The 12,301-nt window shown below is 37.8% G+C and overlaps 1 protein-coding gene across 6 annotated transcripts in view; it reads right to left on the bottom strand.

Moving 5' to 3' along the window:
* Positions 1–12,301, bottom strand: part of Dync1i2 (dynein cytoplasmic 1 intermediate chain 2) — a 55,856-nt gene that overhangs the window by 28,151 nt on the left and 15,404 nt on the right. For 3 of the 6 annotated variants that reach the window (XM_052726193.1, XM_052726194.1, XM_052726192.1), the window contains exons 4-7: positions 10,176–10,193; positions 9,299–9,389; positions 4,151–4,210; positions 1,870–1,985 (exon numbers count right to left, since the gene is read on the bottom strand). In XM_052726193.1, the coding sequence (XP_052582153.1) occupies positions 1,870–1,985; positions 4,151–4,210; positions 9,299–9,389; positions 10,176–10,193 (285 nt within the window). The remainder of the gene's footprint in view (positions 1–1,869; positions 1,986–4,150; positions 4,211–9,298; positions 9,390–10,175; positions 10,194–12,301) is intronic. The other 3 variants (XM_052726196.1, XM_052726195.1, XM_052726197.1) reach the window with 3 other exon arrangements.

Here is a 12,301-nt window from a genome sequence, read left to right as displayed (position 1 = left end):
ATAGCCGGAAGAAATAGTTCCTAGGCTCATGGAAAAGGTGGCAAAGTTCAAGTATAATAATGTTCAAGGCCTCTGGCCTTGCAGAATTCCAAAATGGGGGGAGTAACAGAAGTCTTGTCAAACAGGGATTGGTACTGGCGTTGCTGCAAGGAAATTGGCAACCTATACACAAGTGATACAAGTTATCCTTTATGTCTTAGAGCATCTAGTACTTGTTTGTCTCAATTCTGAGTGGTCTCCCACAGGGTACAGTGTGTGGCTTTTCATTTTCCTCTTTGAGGGCCAAGACAGTCTTTCTTGGCGGTCCTGTGGAAATAAAGGGTTTTAGCCAAGAAAGGGGGTGCAGGACTAGATCCTGTCAGGTAACAACATAAGGAATCTGGTCTTCATGGCCGGGAGCCCCAAAGATAAACTCTTTGGTGTGAGCCACCAGGTAGGGGTCGAAACTTCCTTCTCCTGGTTAGCCTACATCAAAGGAAGGCCATTCTAGTTGATACAATGCGGTTAATTTCTCTTTTTTAGTTTCAAATCCGTCTCTTCTACTTCTCAAAGAAGTACATATCAGTGACAAAACGAAGACTGTGAATTTAAGTTTAAAACCACAAAAAAGCCAGGAAGTAAAAGCTTTAAAATTCTTTAAAGAAAAAACCTTTTAATGATTTATTTTTATTTTATGTGCACTGATGTTTTGTCTGCATGCAAGTCTGTGTGAGGGTGTCGGATCCCCTGGAACTGGGGTTACAGACAGCTGTGAGCTGCCATGTGGTCGCTGGGAACTGAACCCGGGTCCTCTGGAAGAGTAGCCAGTGCTCTCAGCTGCTGAGCCATCATCTCCCCAGCCTCTAAAATTCTTAAATAAACCAATAAATGAGCCTGAGCAAATGTATGAGTGGCTACATTAATTTAGCTGTGTGATGTTTTTAATCTGTGAGTTCATTACAATGTGATTTGTTTGTTTGTTTGTTTGTTTTTTGAGACAGGGTTTCTCGGTGAAACAGTCCTGGCTGTCCTAGAACTTGCTTTGTAGACCAGGCTGGCCTTGATCTCATTGGGATCCGACTGCCTCTGCCTCCCTCCCAAGTGCTGGGATTAAAGGCGCCACCACTGCCCAGCTTACAATGTGATTTTAAAAAAGATATATAAATACAGAAACTGAAGCATTATTAGTTTTATAATGGTTCTCTAAGAAAATGTCAAAAGTAAGGCTAGGAAGATGGCTCAGTGGGTAAGAGTTCTTGCTGTGGCAAGCAAGCAGGAAGACCTAAGTTCAAATCCCCAGGATCCACATTACAAAACAAAAGTCAGGCAGGACCGTGTGTGTGTGTGTGTGTGTGTGTGTGTGTGTGTGTGTGTGTGTGTGTGTGTGTGTGTGTGTGTGTGTGTGTGTAGTCTAGTTCCCGGTTCAGCGAGGCAGAAGTGTGTGTGTGTGTGTGTGTGTGTGTGTGTGTGTGTGTGTGTGTGTGTGTGTGTAGTCTAGTTCCCGGTTCAGCGAGGCAGAACTGTGTCCAGGCAATGAGGCAGAGATAGAGCAGGACCCCCAGCCTCCTCTGGCCTCCATGCGCATACATGTGTACACATACCACACTCCCTCACCCGCTAAATGCCAAACATAAAAGATAAAGAGGCTGAGCAGTGGTGGCGCACGCCTTTAGTCCCAGCACTTGGGAGGCAGGGGAGGCGGATCTCTGTGAGTTCGAGGCCAGCCTGGTCTATAAAGTAAGTTCCAGGACAGCCAGGGTTATACAGAGAAACCCTGACTCGAAAAACAAAACAAAGCCAAAAAAGATAAAGAAAAAAAAACAAACAAACCCAAATCTACTCACTTCCCACAGAGTCTTAAGGACAGTCATATTAAGGTCAGATACTCACCTTCTTTGGGTTGAGCTGTAACTGGTGTCTGAGTCTCCTTTGTATAAGTGACGATTTCTCGAGGGGGGAAGTCAACTTGAGTAATTTTGGCCATTCCAAGTTTAATAGGTCCTCGTCTAAATGAGTGAATATAAATGCTTTTAAACACAACGAATGATAAATTTTAACTACATCAAGCTTGCTATTTTCAAAAATTAAGAATTGATTCCTGTGTATGTAGCATTGAAATTCAAAACCTTGCTTTCCTAGAGAAATGTGAGGTGAACAATGAATTGGCTTTATTTTAGCAAAAGGATTAGAAGGTGGTTGGTACAGACCAAAGATATTTCTGATTCGCTCAGGGCACTTATGTTTCATTTTCAATAGGCAAGTAGTGTCATTTTTTAGGGTAAATGTGTAAGTAGTAACAGTTTGAGAGGACAGGAGTTTCAAATGGACTGCTAAAGATGGTAGGTAGGTTGTAAGAACTAACAATTAGGATTCCAGACTTTCTTCAAGAGTCAAATGCCTCACCCAGCCCTTGTTAGTTCCACACCATTGCTGGGTTTTAAGACTGAAAAGTAGGTTTCTGTTGAAACTTTCTCTCTTTAAACAAGTGTTTTAAGTGTCTGCACATGCATGTGTGCGTGCATGTGTGTGCGTGTGGGGGGGGTGTCAGAGGACAACTTTGAAAGTCACCTCTCTCCATCACCTTTCTGTAGGTTGCAGGGACTGAATTTAGGTGGCCAGGCTGGCATGGCCCAGCCATCTTGACAGCCATTTTTCTACTTCTTACATTTGATAGACACTAGAATCACATCAGTGTGGATTTTAAAATAAATTATTTATTTTTTTCAATCTCTACATAGTCAATATTGTCTGTGATTCATGGTGGACAAAGTAAGATTGAAATATTCTAAGCCTAAAGTAACAGGTTTCTTGAATATAATCAAACTACAGAAGTCACTTCTGATTGAGTGAAATGCAGGAAATAGCAGGAGAGTTGAAAGAAAGAAAAAAATACCTCTTTAGCTATTCTGGGAACTTTCACTTGGTTATTAGGTATTTAAATTATAAACTAAAGTATGCTTTCCAACTGTTAAAAGTTCTTAATCATGAAATTCTCTTGAAAAGATATCCAATATAAACATTGTTGTAACTTCCCTAGTATCTGGAATAAATGTCTCACATTTCATAAACATATCTTTTTCAATATATGTCACTGTTAATACATATAATGTGGTGATTGATATATTGTGTACCCTAATCAACTTGCTGGAAGATCAGAGGACAGAGCCAGCCAGTAGATTATAGACATAGAGGTCAGGTGTGGTGGCACACACCCTTAATCCTATCACTTGGGAGGAAGAGATCTGTCTGGATTTCTGTGAGCCATAAAACATTTTTACTGTGTTTTCTACTTTAGGAATAGCTTAGTTATAAAGGGGGGGGGTATCTTCAAATAATTAAATGGCAAAATTTAAGGATACTTGAAGCAATCTAGAGTAGTCTAAGAGTAAAGTTTGAAATTAGAACTTCATACTTCTTTTAAGATGCAAACCATTAAAGAAAAAAACCACTCGCTTACCTAGAAAGAAAAGGATAGGCTAACAGTATTAGGAACAAATTACTAACATGAAAGCATAATAAACCCAATAGCAAAAGAAAACGTTTTTTTAAAATTCTAAGACTTTATAGAAGGACAAGGGCAACACCTCACTTCTCCAAAAGCTACATTTACTGAAAATAAGGAACCAATGGGAAGGGAGAGGGAAAAGACTAGTGTAGCCAGAGAGAGGTCTGCTGGCAGAAGCCCACAGACGTTTCCTATATTTATTCTTGCTTCAGATGCAATGCAATGAAATAAGGTTGCATATTTCAGAAGCTGTAGATTATCAAGGGAAAAGAGCTATCTTGGTCAGGTACAATGGCCACAGCAAGGTTTTTTTTTTTTTTTGTATTGGAGCCTAGAATGAATGAATGAGTCAGTGACACAGTAAGTTAATACACAGAAATCCGGGGCCAGAGTATAGAGACTAACGTAGCTTGTTCCTTTCAGGACTTTAGACTCACTGATTAATTTTATTATAGAAAAATTAATTTTCATATCAAGTAACTCAGAAAAGATTTAATTAAAATGATTAATTATTCAATTAAAAGGATAAATGAGAAGTCACAGTAAAATATAACGCTTGTCTTCACTAGATATACTATTAGAAACTTAAACAGAGTAAAATCAGGACAGTTTAACAAAGAAGCAAATGAACTATTAAAGAGAGAAGGTAACAAATCTATGCAATACCCCAAATCGGACTCTGAGTGGAGCTGAAGAACGGATGGGTCTGTATCCCAGTGCAGCGTCCTAAACGGTTGTAGGACAGCCATGAAGCATTAGTGGAAAAGGTCAGAAATTAGTCAGGCAAATGCAGTCTATAAACGGCTAATGCGAAAGTACTATTCACAACTAAGAACTACGTGTGCTGGTTAGTGAGACCAAACCAAAGCCCTCACACTAGGTAATCACTCCAGTGCTCTAGTGCACACAGCAAGCATCAAGGTGGTTAAGGATGCAGGTACATAATCCAGAATAATTCTATGTATCTTCAGAATGTGGGGAATTAGTATTGCACAAAAAGGTATACAAACAGCTAAAGCACACAAACCAAATACATATTATTTATGGATGGTAAACAAAACGGGCTACCAAAGAGTTAAAAGGAGTTCTAAGATTCCTAATGAAAAAAAGATTAGTGAAAATAGTTAACATTTAATCTTGCCCAAAGCTTTAAATGTGTGCAGGAAATTGCCATATTGGTAAAGGAAATGAGTCAACACATAAGCCTCTTGGTAAGAAAAGCAAGACTATTCCACTGGGATACCAAACAGCTAACGTTTCCAAAGTGTGACCTTGCTGTAATTCATGGGTTAAGCACTGCCTTGGGCTTACATGTCACTGCTTTAGAAAAGCACTAAAGATTTCTGCCTCTAGGAAAAAAGAGATTTTTCCCTTCCCAAAGGACTTCCCTAACTTTGGGAGAATCTCAATCCTAACAAAGTCAATGCTGTTTTATCACTGCCTGGGTAAGTAAATATCTTATATCTAACCTTCTCCACCTAAGATAAATCTCTCTTTATCAGAACAAAAGGTACTTTATCACATTGGCATTCTTGTATGTTAGCAACACTTACAATGTTCACAGCTCCATACAAAGGCTAAGTACAGTTCTACATTTAGTACTAGCATTTTGTGGGATATTTACTTCTCATTTATACAAGTTATAGAAGACACACCTAGTTTTAGTTCTGTAATTTTTAATACAACAAATGATTTCTCAGCTTGCCTGCATAATTTATCAATAAAAAAAACACAAATGAAATAAGAGGAATCCTTCCTCTTACGAGGAGAGATCATGGGATTTTAAACAGGGTTTGTATGTATGCAACGAAGAAAAGAGGGCCCAGTGAAGACCTACTTTGTATTGAGCAACGAACAGTAACAAACTTAGGCTTTGTTAAACCAAAAGCAGTTTGATGAGATGGTCTCCAAAGAATGTTCTGTCAACAGCCTCTACATTATAAAAGGGCTCTAGCTGACCAATAACATAGACCTCCTTGTTGAGAATGTCATTTTAGTCTAAAATTGAGCAAAACTTCATTTCAGAATATAGCCAGTACTCAAAAAATACACCATTCAAAATACATGGTTATATATACTAAAAGGTTCTTTAGACATATAAAGTACAATCCTAATTCTTAGAAGTAAACTGATCAAAAATAGAAAAAAAAGGAATAAGCATGAACTACCTAACTGAATAACCATCACTTAAATTTTAGAACAAAAGTGATTAAGAAAGTAAGCAATAAAATGTAACATCCAACATGCAAAACTGACCAGCTCATCCTTTTATACTTACTCGTAAATTATCAGTAATACCAATAGAAATTTTTATCATTTAAAAAGAGTTATGCAACAATATCCTCCATTCTAATGTTGACTCTTATCTTCTCCTGTTCTTTGTGTGGACTAATCTTAGACCACCCTGGCCAACAATGCAGGTTGAGTGTCCAGGTCCACCTCACACATCTTCATGCATTTCCTGTGACATCTGTTCTCACTCCTCTATGGTGATATTTTATTTGTATTAAAATGTTATTTGTATGTTAATAAATAAAGTTGCCCGGGGGTCAGAGCTATTAGCAAGCCATAGGAAAGCAGGGCAGTGGTAGCGTATGCTTGTAATTCCAGCACTTAGTAGGCAGAGCTGGGTAAGTCTCTGTGTGTTCAGGGATACAGCCATTATTGGATACACATGCCTTTAATCTTAATACCAATCATGGAAAACCTGGAGGCCTATACAGACAGGCTGTGAGGAGGCGGTCATGTGGTTGGGTTTACAACCAATGAGAAGGCAGGACAGGAACTCTATATAAAGACTTTAACACAGGGGTAGCTCTGGTTCGGAGAGGTAGGACCACTGCAGGAGGAAGGGTAAGGTTTTGGCTCTTGGCTCTGACCTCTTGGCTTTCTTCTTTGCATTGGTTCTGTGTTTATTGTTTGATGGGAAGGTTGGATACATCTACACTCCTCCATTAGCATTCTGCTCAGTATGAACTGGTTTCACTTCACTTTCAGATCCAAGTAGTCCATTTAAATGCCGTGTATTTAGACATGCATTATTTTACTACTTTTTTAAACATCTACAAATTCTGGAACTTGGAGATGAATCAACAAAATGCAGGTTTCTATTTGCATGTGTAAAATGGACAAACAGCCCTCTTGAAAGTTATTTCCAGGTGAGTCAGTGCTTTCACAGGACACTGAATTAAGATGTAAAAGTTCTTTTCTTTTCTGCTAAACTTACATAAAAACTGTTTTCTTTCTCAATTAAGAACAAACATCTTTAAAGTTATCAAGTTACTTATTTTATTTTACAGTAAGTCATAAAATACACTTTACATTAAGCACAAGCTACATAATCTCCTTTGAGCAATTTGAAAAAGCATCTTCAAGCTAATGACACAATCACTAGCTTGACATTCTGTGAAAGCAGAGAATCTGTCTTATGTGGTAATCTACAGTAACTCAGACAAAGCTGGCAATGTGACGACTATCTATTTGTTCCCCACACAAATAGTTTTCTCACCAGTACTTCCTCCCAGTTTACAATAGCCTAACGCATCTCTACTAGTTTCTAGGTTATTCACGGAGGATGACACTTTTTAACTCACATTAGCTTTAAAAATTAAGTCAGTGTTACACAGTCCCTTTCAAAACAAACTTACTGACAATGCTCTAAAATACCCTCTCTTCCTATTTGGAACCAGGACCAATGAACTCAAAGTATAGATTATTTAAATAAAGATAATATGTAATACTCAGGAATTTAGAAAATACAGTAACTTAGGTTGAGAAATATTTTCACTGTTATAATGTTGGTTGTAGAAAAGAAAAAAAACCCTTTCACTTGAAAATACCAGTTGCTTATTCGATATTTAGAGGCATACTGACATATTTGTATAGAAGGGTGTGGAAATGCCAGGCATGGTGGCTCACACCTTTTATCCCAGCACTCGGGAGGCAGAGGCAGGTGAGTCTCTGAGTTCAAGGCCAGCCTGGTGCACAGAGTGAATTCCAAGCCACCCAGGGCTACATGGTGAGACCCTGTCTTAGAAACAAAAGCAAAAAGCATAGAAGCATAAACCAAATAGCTGTAGCCCTAAAAATTAATTTAGATTAAATTGCCTTCACAATATATATTTTATAGAGTAATATTACTTGTCAAAAGAAAGCTTTAATTTTTTCTTAAATGAGAGTTATCTTTACCTGCAACAATTGTACTGCTATGTTTGTTGTTTCTGGAAAGCATGTCTCAGATTCAAGCTGGCAAGCTTTCTGTACCTTTTATTTTAGATTTTACTTTTACATATCTGAGTGTTAGCCTGCATGTATGTCTATGCAGCACATGTGTGCCTGATACCAGCAGAGATCAGAAGAAGGCATCAGAGTCTCTGGAACTGCAGCTAGAGACGGTTGTATCACAGTGAGGGTACTGGAAACCAAATCTAAGTCCTCTGCAAGAGCAATATGTGCTCTTAACTGCTGAGTCATCTCTCCAGCCCATTTCTGTATCCTTTAATTGTTATTTCAGAACTGAATATACTGTTGACTTTTGGGACCATCCAGCTGCCCCTTTTCTTTGCAGGGTTTGTTGTGAGGTTTTTGTTTGTTTGTTTTCTTTCTCAGAGCTAATTGTCTATTTTTATCTTTAATCAGAGGGACACATGCACACACATGCACACGGGAAAAGAAAAAAGGTGAGAAGCTTTAATAACCTTTTTTCTTGTAGTACTGGGTACTGACAGCCAGGGCTGTACACATGCTAGGGAAGTCCTTATTGTTGAGCTATAATCTGGCCTTTAGAAGGATGCTAAGATGTTTTTCTGAGGAGGAGATTTAACTTTGGCCCGAAATAAGGATTCTGAATCAACTGTGGATTTTGACCTGCTGTGTTTACTCTTGCTTCAGCTGTAATAAAGGGGGTGTTGGTAAATAAAAACTTGCCAACTGCCATGTACAAGCAGGACACAGGAAGAATCGATAATACTTTCCTCAATCGATAATACATCCTTTAGGAAAAAAGATGAAATATTACTGAATTTCTGAAAAACAAGTTTAAACATGTATGCAGAGTCCTAAAACAATCATGAAATAGTTTTATGAGGCAGACATAAGCTCAATAAAACTGCAAGTAAATCAGTGTTTCCTTGGCAGTAATTCTTTAACACTGACACTTCATGCATTATTTTACAATTTTATTATGTGCATGTGTGTGTGCCTTGACTGTATGTGTACAATGTGTGTGCAGTGCCCACAGAGGTCAAAAGAGGTTGGATGCCCTAGAACTATAGTTACAGATGGTTGTGGGCTGGTAGATGTGGGTGCTAGGAACTAAACCAAGTCCTCTGCAAGATCAGCAAGTGCTCTTAACTACCCAGCTCTGACATTTTATGTTATGGTTACTTTTTATCTTATTTAACAGAATCAGCTACTTAACAGAACAGAATTGAGCTGCTTAATTGAATTGTTTCAATGTTCAATTAGCAAGTGGGAAATTAAGTACAACAAAGATGTTCTATACTATTTGTAGTCAAAACAGTCACACAATAACAGTACATTTGTTTAAGCAGAACAAATTTAAATTCATGAACACCTCTATTTTTAATATAAATTATCATAAAAACTACTTAACTATTTACTAACGTGTGACAGCTAAAATACTGTTGCAACAATTTACCCCAGTTTACAAGAGAATTTCTATGCTGTTCAGACTTTAAGAAGTAAATACTAAGTCAACACAAGTATTCAGACTCCTTCTTCTAAAGCACTGACAGCACTTGGCCCTGAACGCACTCTGTTCTATCATTAAAATACTGATGAAGAATTACATACCTAGACCCCACGGCGCCATCTCCAGAATCTTGGCTTCCAGCTTCGCTTGGTGTGCTCACAGATTTGGAGGACGGAGACATGGGAGGAGGGACTGAATAGTGAAACAGACAGGGATCTGCTGTTACTACAATGAGAGCGTGTGGTATTTCAAAGATAATTCAACATGAAGTAATTAACGAAAAAGGGAAAACTGATAAGAAATCAAACAACAGAAATATATGGGTGAAAGAAAATGAACAGTAGGAAGAAAGGAAAAAAGACAGTTAACAACCATGCTGAGGACTCATGCAATTTCTCTGCCAAGATGCACTCAGGCTTTCTATGTTTATAGGGCAAGATTATAGAAAGATGTATCTTCCTCTCATCCATCACCAAAGGCGGCCACTAATTTCAAAGGAGAACATTCCTTCTCACTTTTTTAATGTCACTCTTGTAAGACAATCCTATTTTATGTGTTAACTGTGATTACCCTCTCAAAATTAAAACTTTGAAATATGCTTCAAGTAACTGACTTTCTGGTTTTTTAAGATTTGTTTTAAGATATTAATCTCTGTCTAATAATTTTTTCTTTCAAACCATTTTAGGGCTGGGGACGTAGCTCAGTGCCTGCCAAGCATGTGCAAGGTCCTGGATTTAATCCCTGGTGCCTCAAAAAATTAGTATTTAAAATCAGTCCATTTCTCTCCATTGAAAAGAGACAATTTAGAGAACCGATACAGCTAAAGGAATGGCTCCTTTAAAATGTTCATTAGTTTCCAGCAATGTGGATGGAAATGCAAACAGGCCATACATAAAACTGCATGCCTTCTAGACATGATGCATAACAGAAAGCAACGCATGCAAATTACACACGGAAAGATGTATGGTAACTTCTTACCCCAGTACTCAGAAAAAACTGAACGTACAGACAAAGATACAGACACCCAAAATAGTCTTAATCCCTTCTTCGAGAAAACATACATTCTTCATAGTTTATAAAGCAACAGCAACTGTTTTCCTCCAATGTTCAACACCAGGTAACAGCAGTTAAACGTGCACATCTCATGCTAGGACACTTGTAAACTTTTTGATTACCGTAGCAGGAAGTATAGGAGGCTCATCACTGCCATCTTCTGGTTAAATTTTTACCATAACTGTCCCCAATCCCAAGTATCTTTTTAAAATAATCTTTCAGTGTGCAACATTAAGTGACCAACACATTTTATGTTGCACTGACTTCTCTTAATATCTACTAAACAGAAGGTAAATTCCTAGTTTTATAATCAGTAATATACGGGGAAAAAGCCATAGCTAGAATGCTTGTTTTCTGAGCTAATAGGGGTTAATTCTTGCTTGTATTTCAACCAGTATCAAAAACAAAGTCAGTATTTCTAACATTATGATTAATGTAACAGAAACAATTACGCAACCACGTGAACTTGATTGACTTATGGGTGACACTGTGTAGATGCTGCATATATAATTCAGTATAGCTGAAAAGGAATGTATCTAAAGTCAGGTAACAATGTCAAAACCCTTTCGCTCCTCCCGGTCCTCTCCTTGTCTTCCTGTCCCTCACTGTGAGGCTTCTCTACTCTAAGCTCCAGCTGCACACAGGAATGGCAGTGTGTGACAGCTGCTTGTCTACTGTGCTGTAAACACAAATACATGTTTAGTAAATCAGAGCGAGGCACTGTATTTCCATACCAAAGAGCTTCAAACTAGAAAGTCTATGTTCTTTATAGTGTACATAGAACTTCATAACTGAGAAACTTTTTTTTTTTACAGATACATACTAGAGAGACTGAGGAAAATAGTGAAGCTATTATTAATCTATTTCTCTGTTGGGAAGCATCAGAAATATTTTCCATTTTTATTGTCTTTTCCTCTTTCTGGTGATTTCAAGTATCAATGATTCTATTCAATAAGTTCAATAATAACTCACTTTGTGAAGACTGCATTAAAAATGTCAGCAAAATTCTTTAGAAATAGGTTAAATAGTAATTACATGTACATAAATAGATACATTAACCCAGTTCTGAAATGAATGTTTCAGAAAAAGAAATCAAGAGTGACAGAACTACCAAATTCTCATGGTGACTCAGCCATGTGCTCCCAGTGCTCAGGGCAGTTTAAAGCCAAGTGACGGAGAGGACACATAACAAAATCTAAGCTATTATCTAGCTGACTAACTTCATCTTATCAGAGTAAATAAAGTACCTCAGAAGGGACTGTCAGGAAAATGCAAATCACTACTATTACCCAAGGGTGGCAGCTAATAGAAAACAAGGGAATGGGAACATTAATTGACCACCACACTGTAGCTCAATTAGTTTCAGAAGAAAATGAAAGAATACAGTAACTATGCAACGAGGCAATGGCACTGTCCTCTCAGACATCAATGAACCACTGAAACAGTGAAAACATACATTCAAGGCGCAGAAAGCCCCTGAACCCATTAGATACCAAGTCTTAGAAAAGACTCACTTCTGGAATTCATTTTAAACCAAGGCTTGTAAATATAACTAGCTTTGAAAATATCATAAACCATTAATATGTAGCTTTTGTTGAGTATTTAAAACATGACTTGCTTATCAAGACAGTGATTTGATCAGAGTACCTGTATTTCAAGTTCTGTTGATAAAACAGCAATAACAGGTTTTGCATTGTCATAACATAAGAATATGCTAATGGATTTAACTTCACAGAAGTTCATGGCAAAGAGAGCACTTGTTCCTTTCTCTGAGAACCAGAGAGGTGCCAACTGAAAACGAAACAACCACACCACAGCCTCACTGATCACATAGTAATCCTGAAAGGAGTAACTGTTCCATTCTCTAGGACGAAAGCTTTTTCAAGAAGGCTTTTCCTCACCCCCTAAGACCTTGGCTTTCCACAGATATAAAATTAACATTACAGTGTTTGGTCAGTGAAGAAATATCTAGAATATTTGTAACCATAAAAACCTAAAAATGCACTTAGATTTAAAATTAACACTAACTCTGGTCAACTACTCACAGAAGC

The sequence above is a fragment of the Peromyscus californicus genome, unplaced genomic scaffold (genome assembly GCF_007827085.1).
Source record: "Peromyscus californicus insignis strain IS unplaced genomic scaffold, ASM782708v3 Scaffold_7__1_contigs__length_154581171, whole genome shotgun sequence".
NCBI lineage: Eukaryota > Metazoa > Chordata > Mammalia > Rodentia > Cricetidae > Peromyscus > Peromyscus californicus.
The sequence above is the reverse complement of the archived record's forward strand: the minus strand, read 5'-3'. Positions and strand labels throughout refer to the sequence as shown.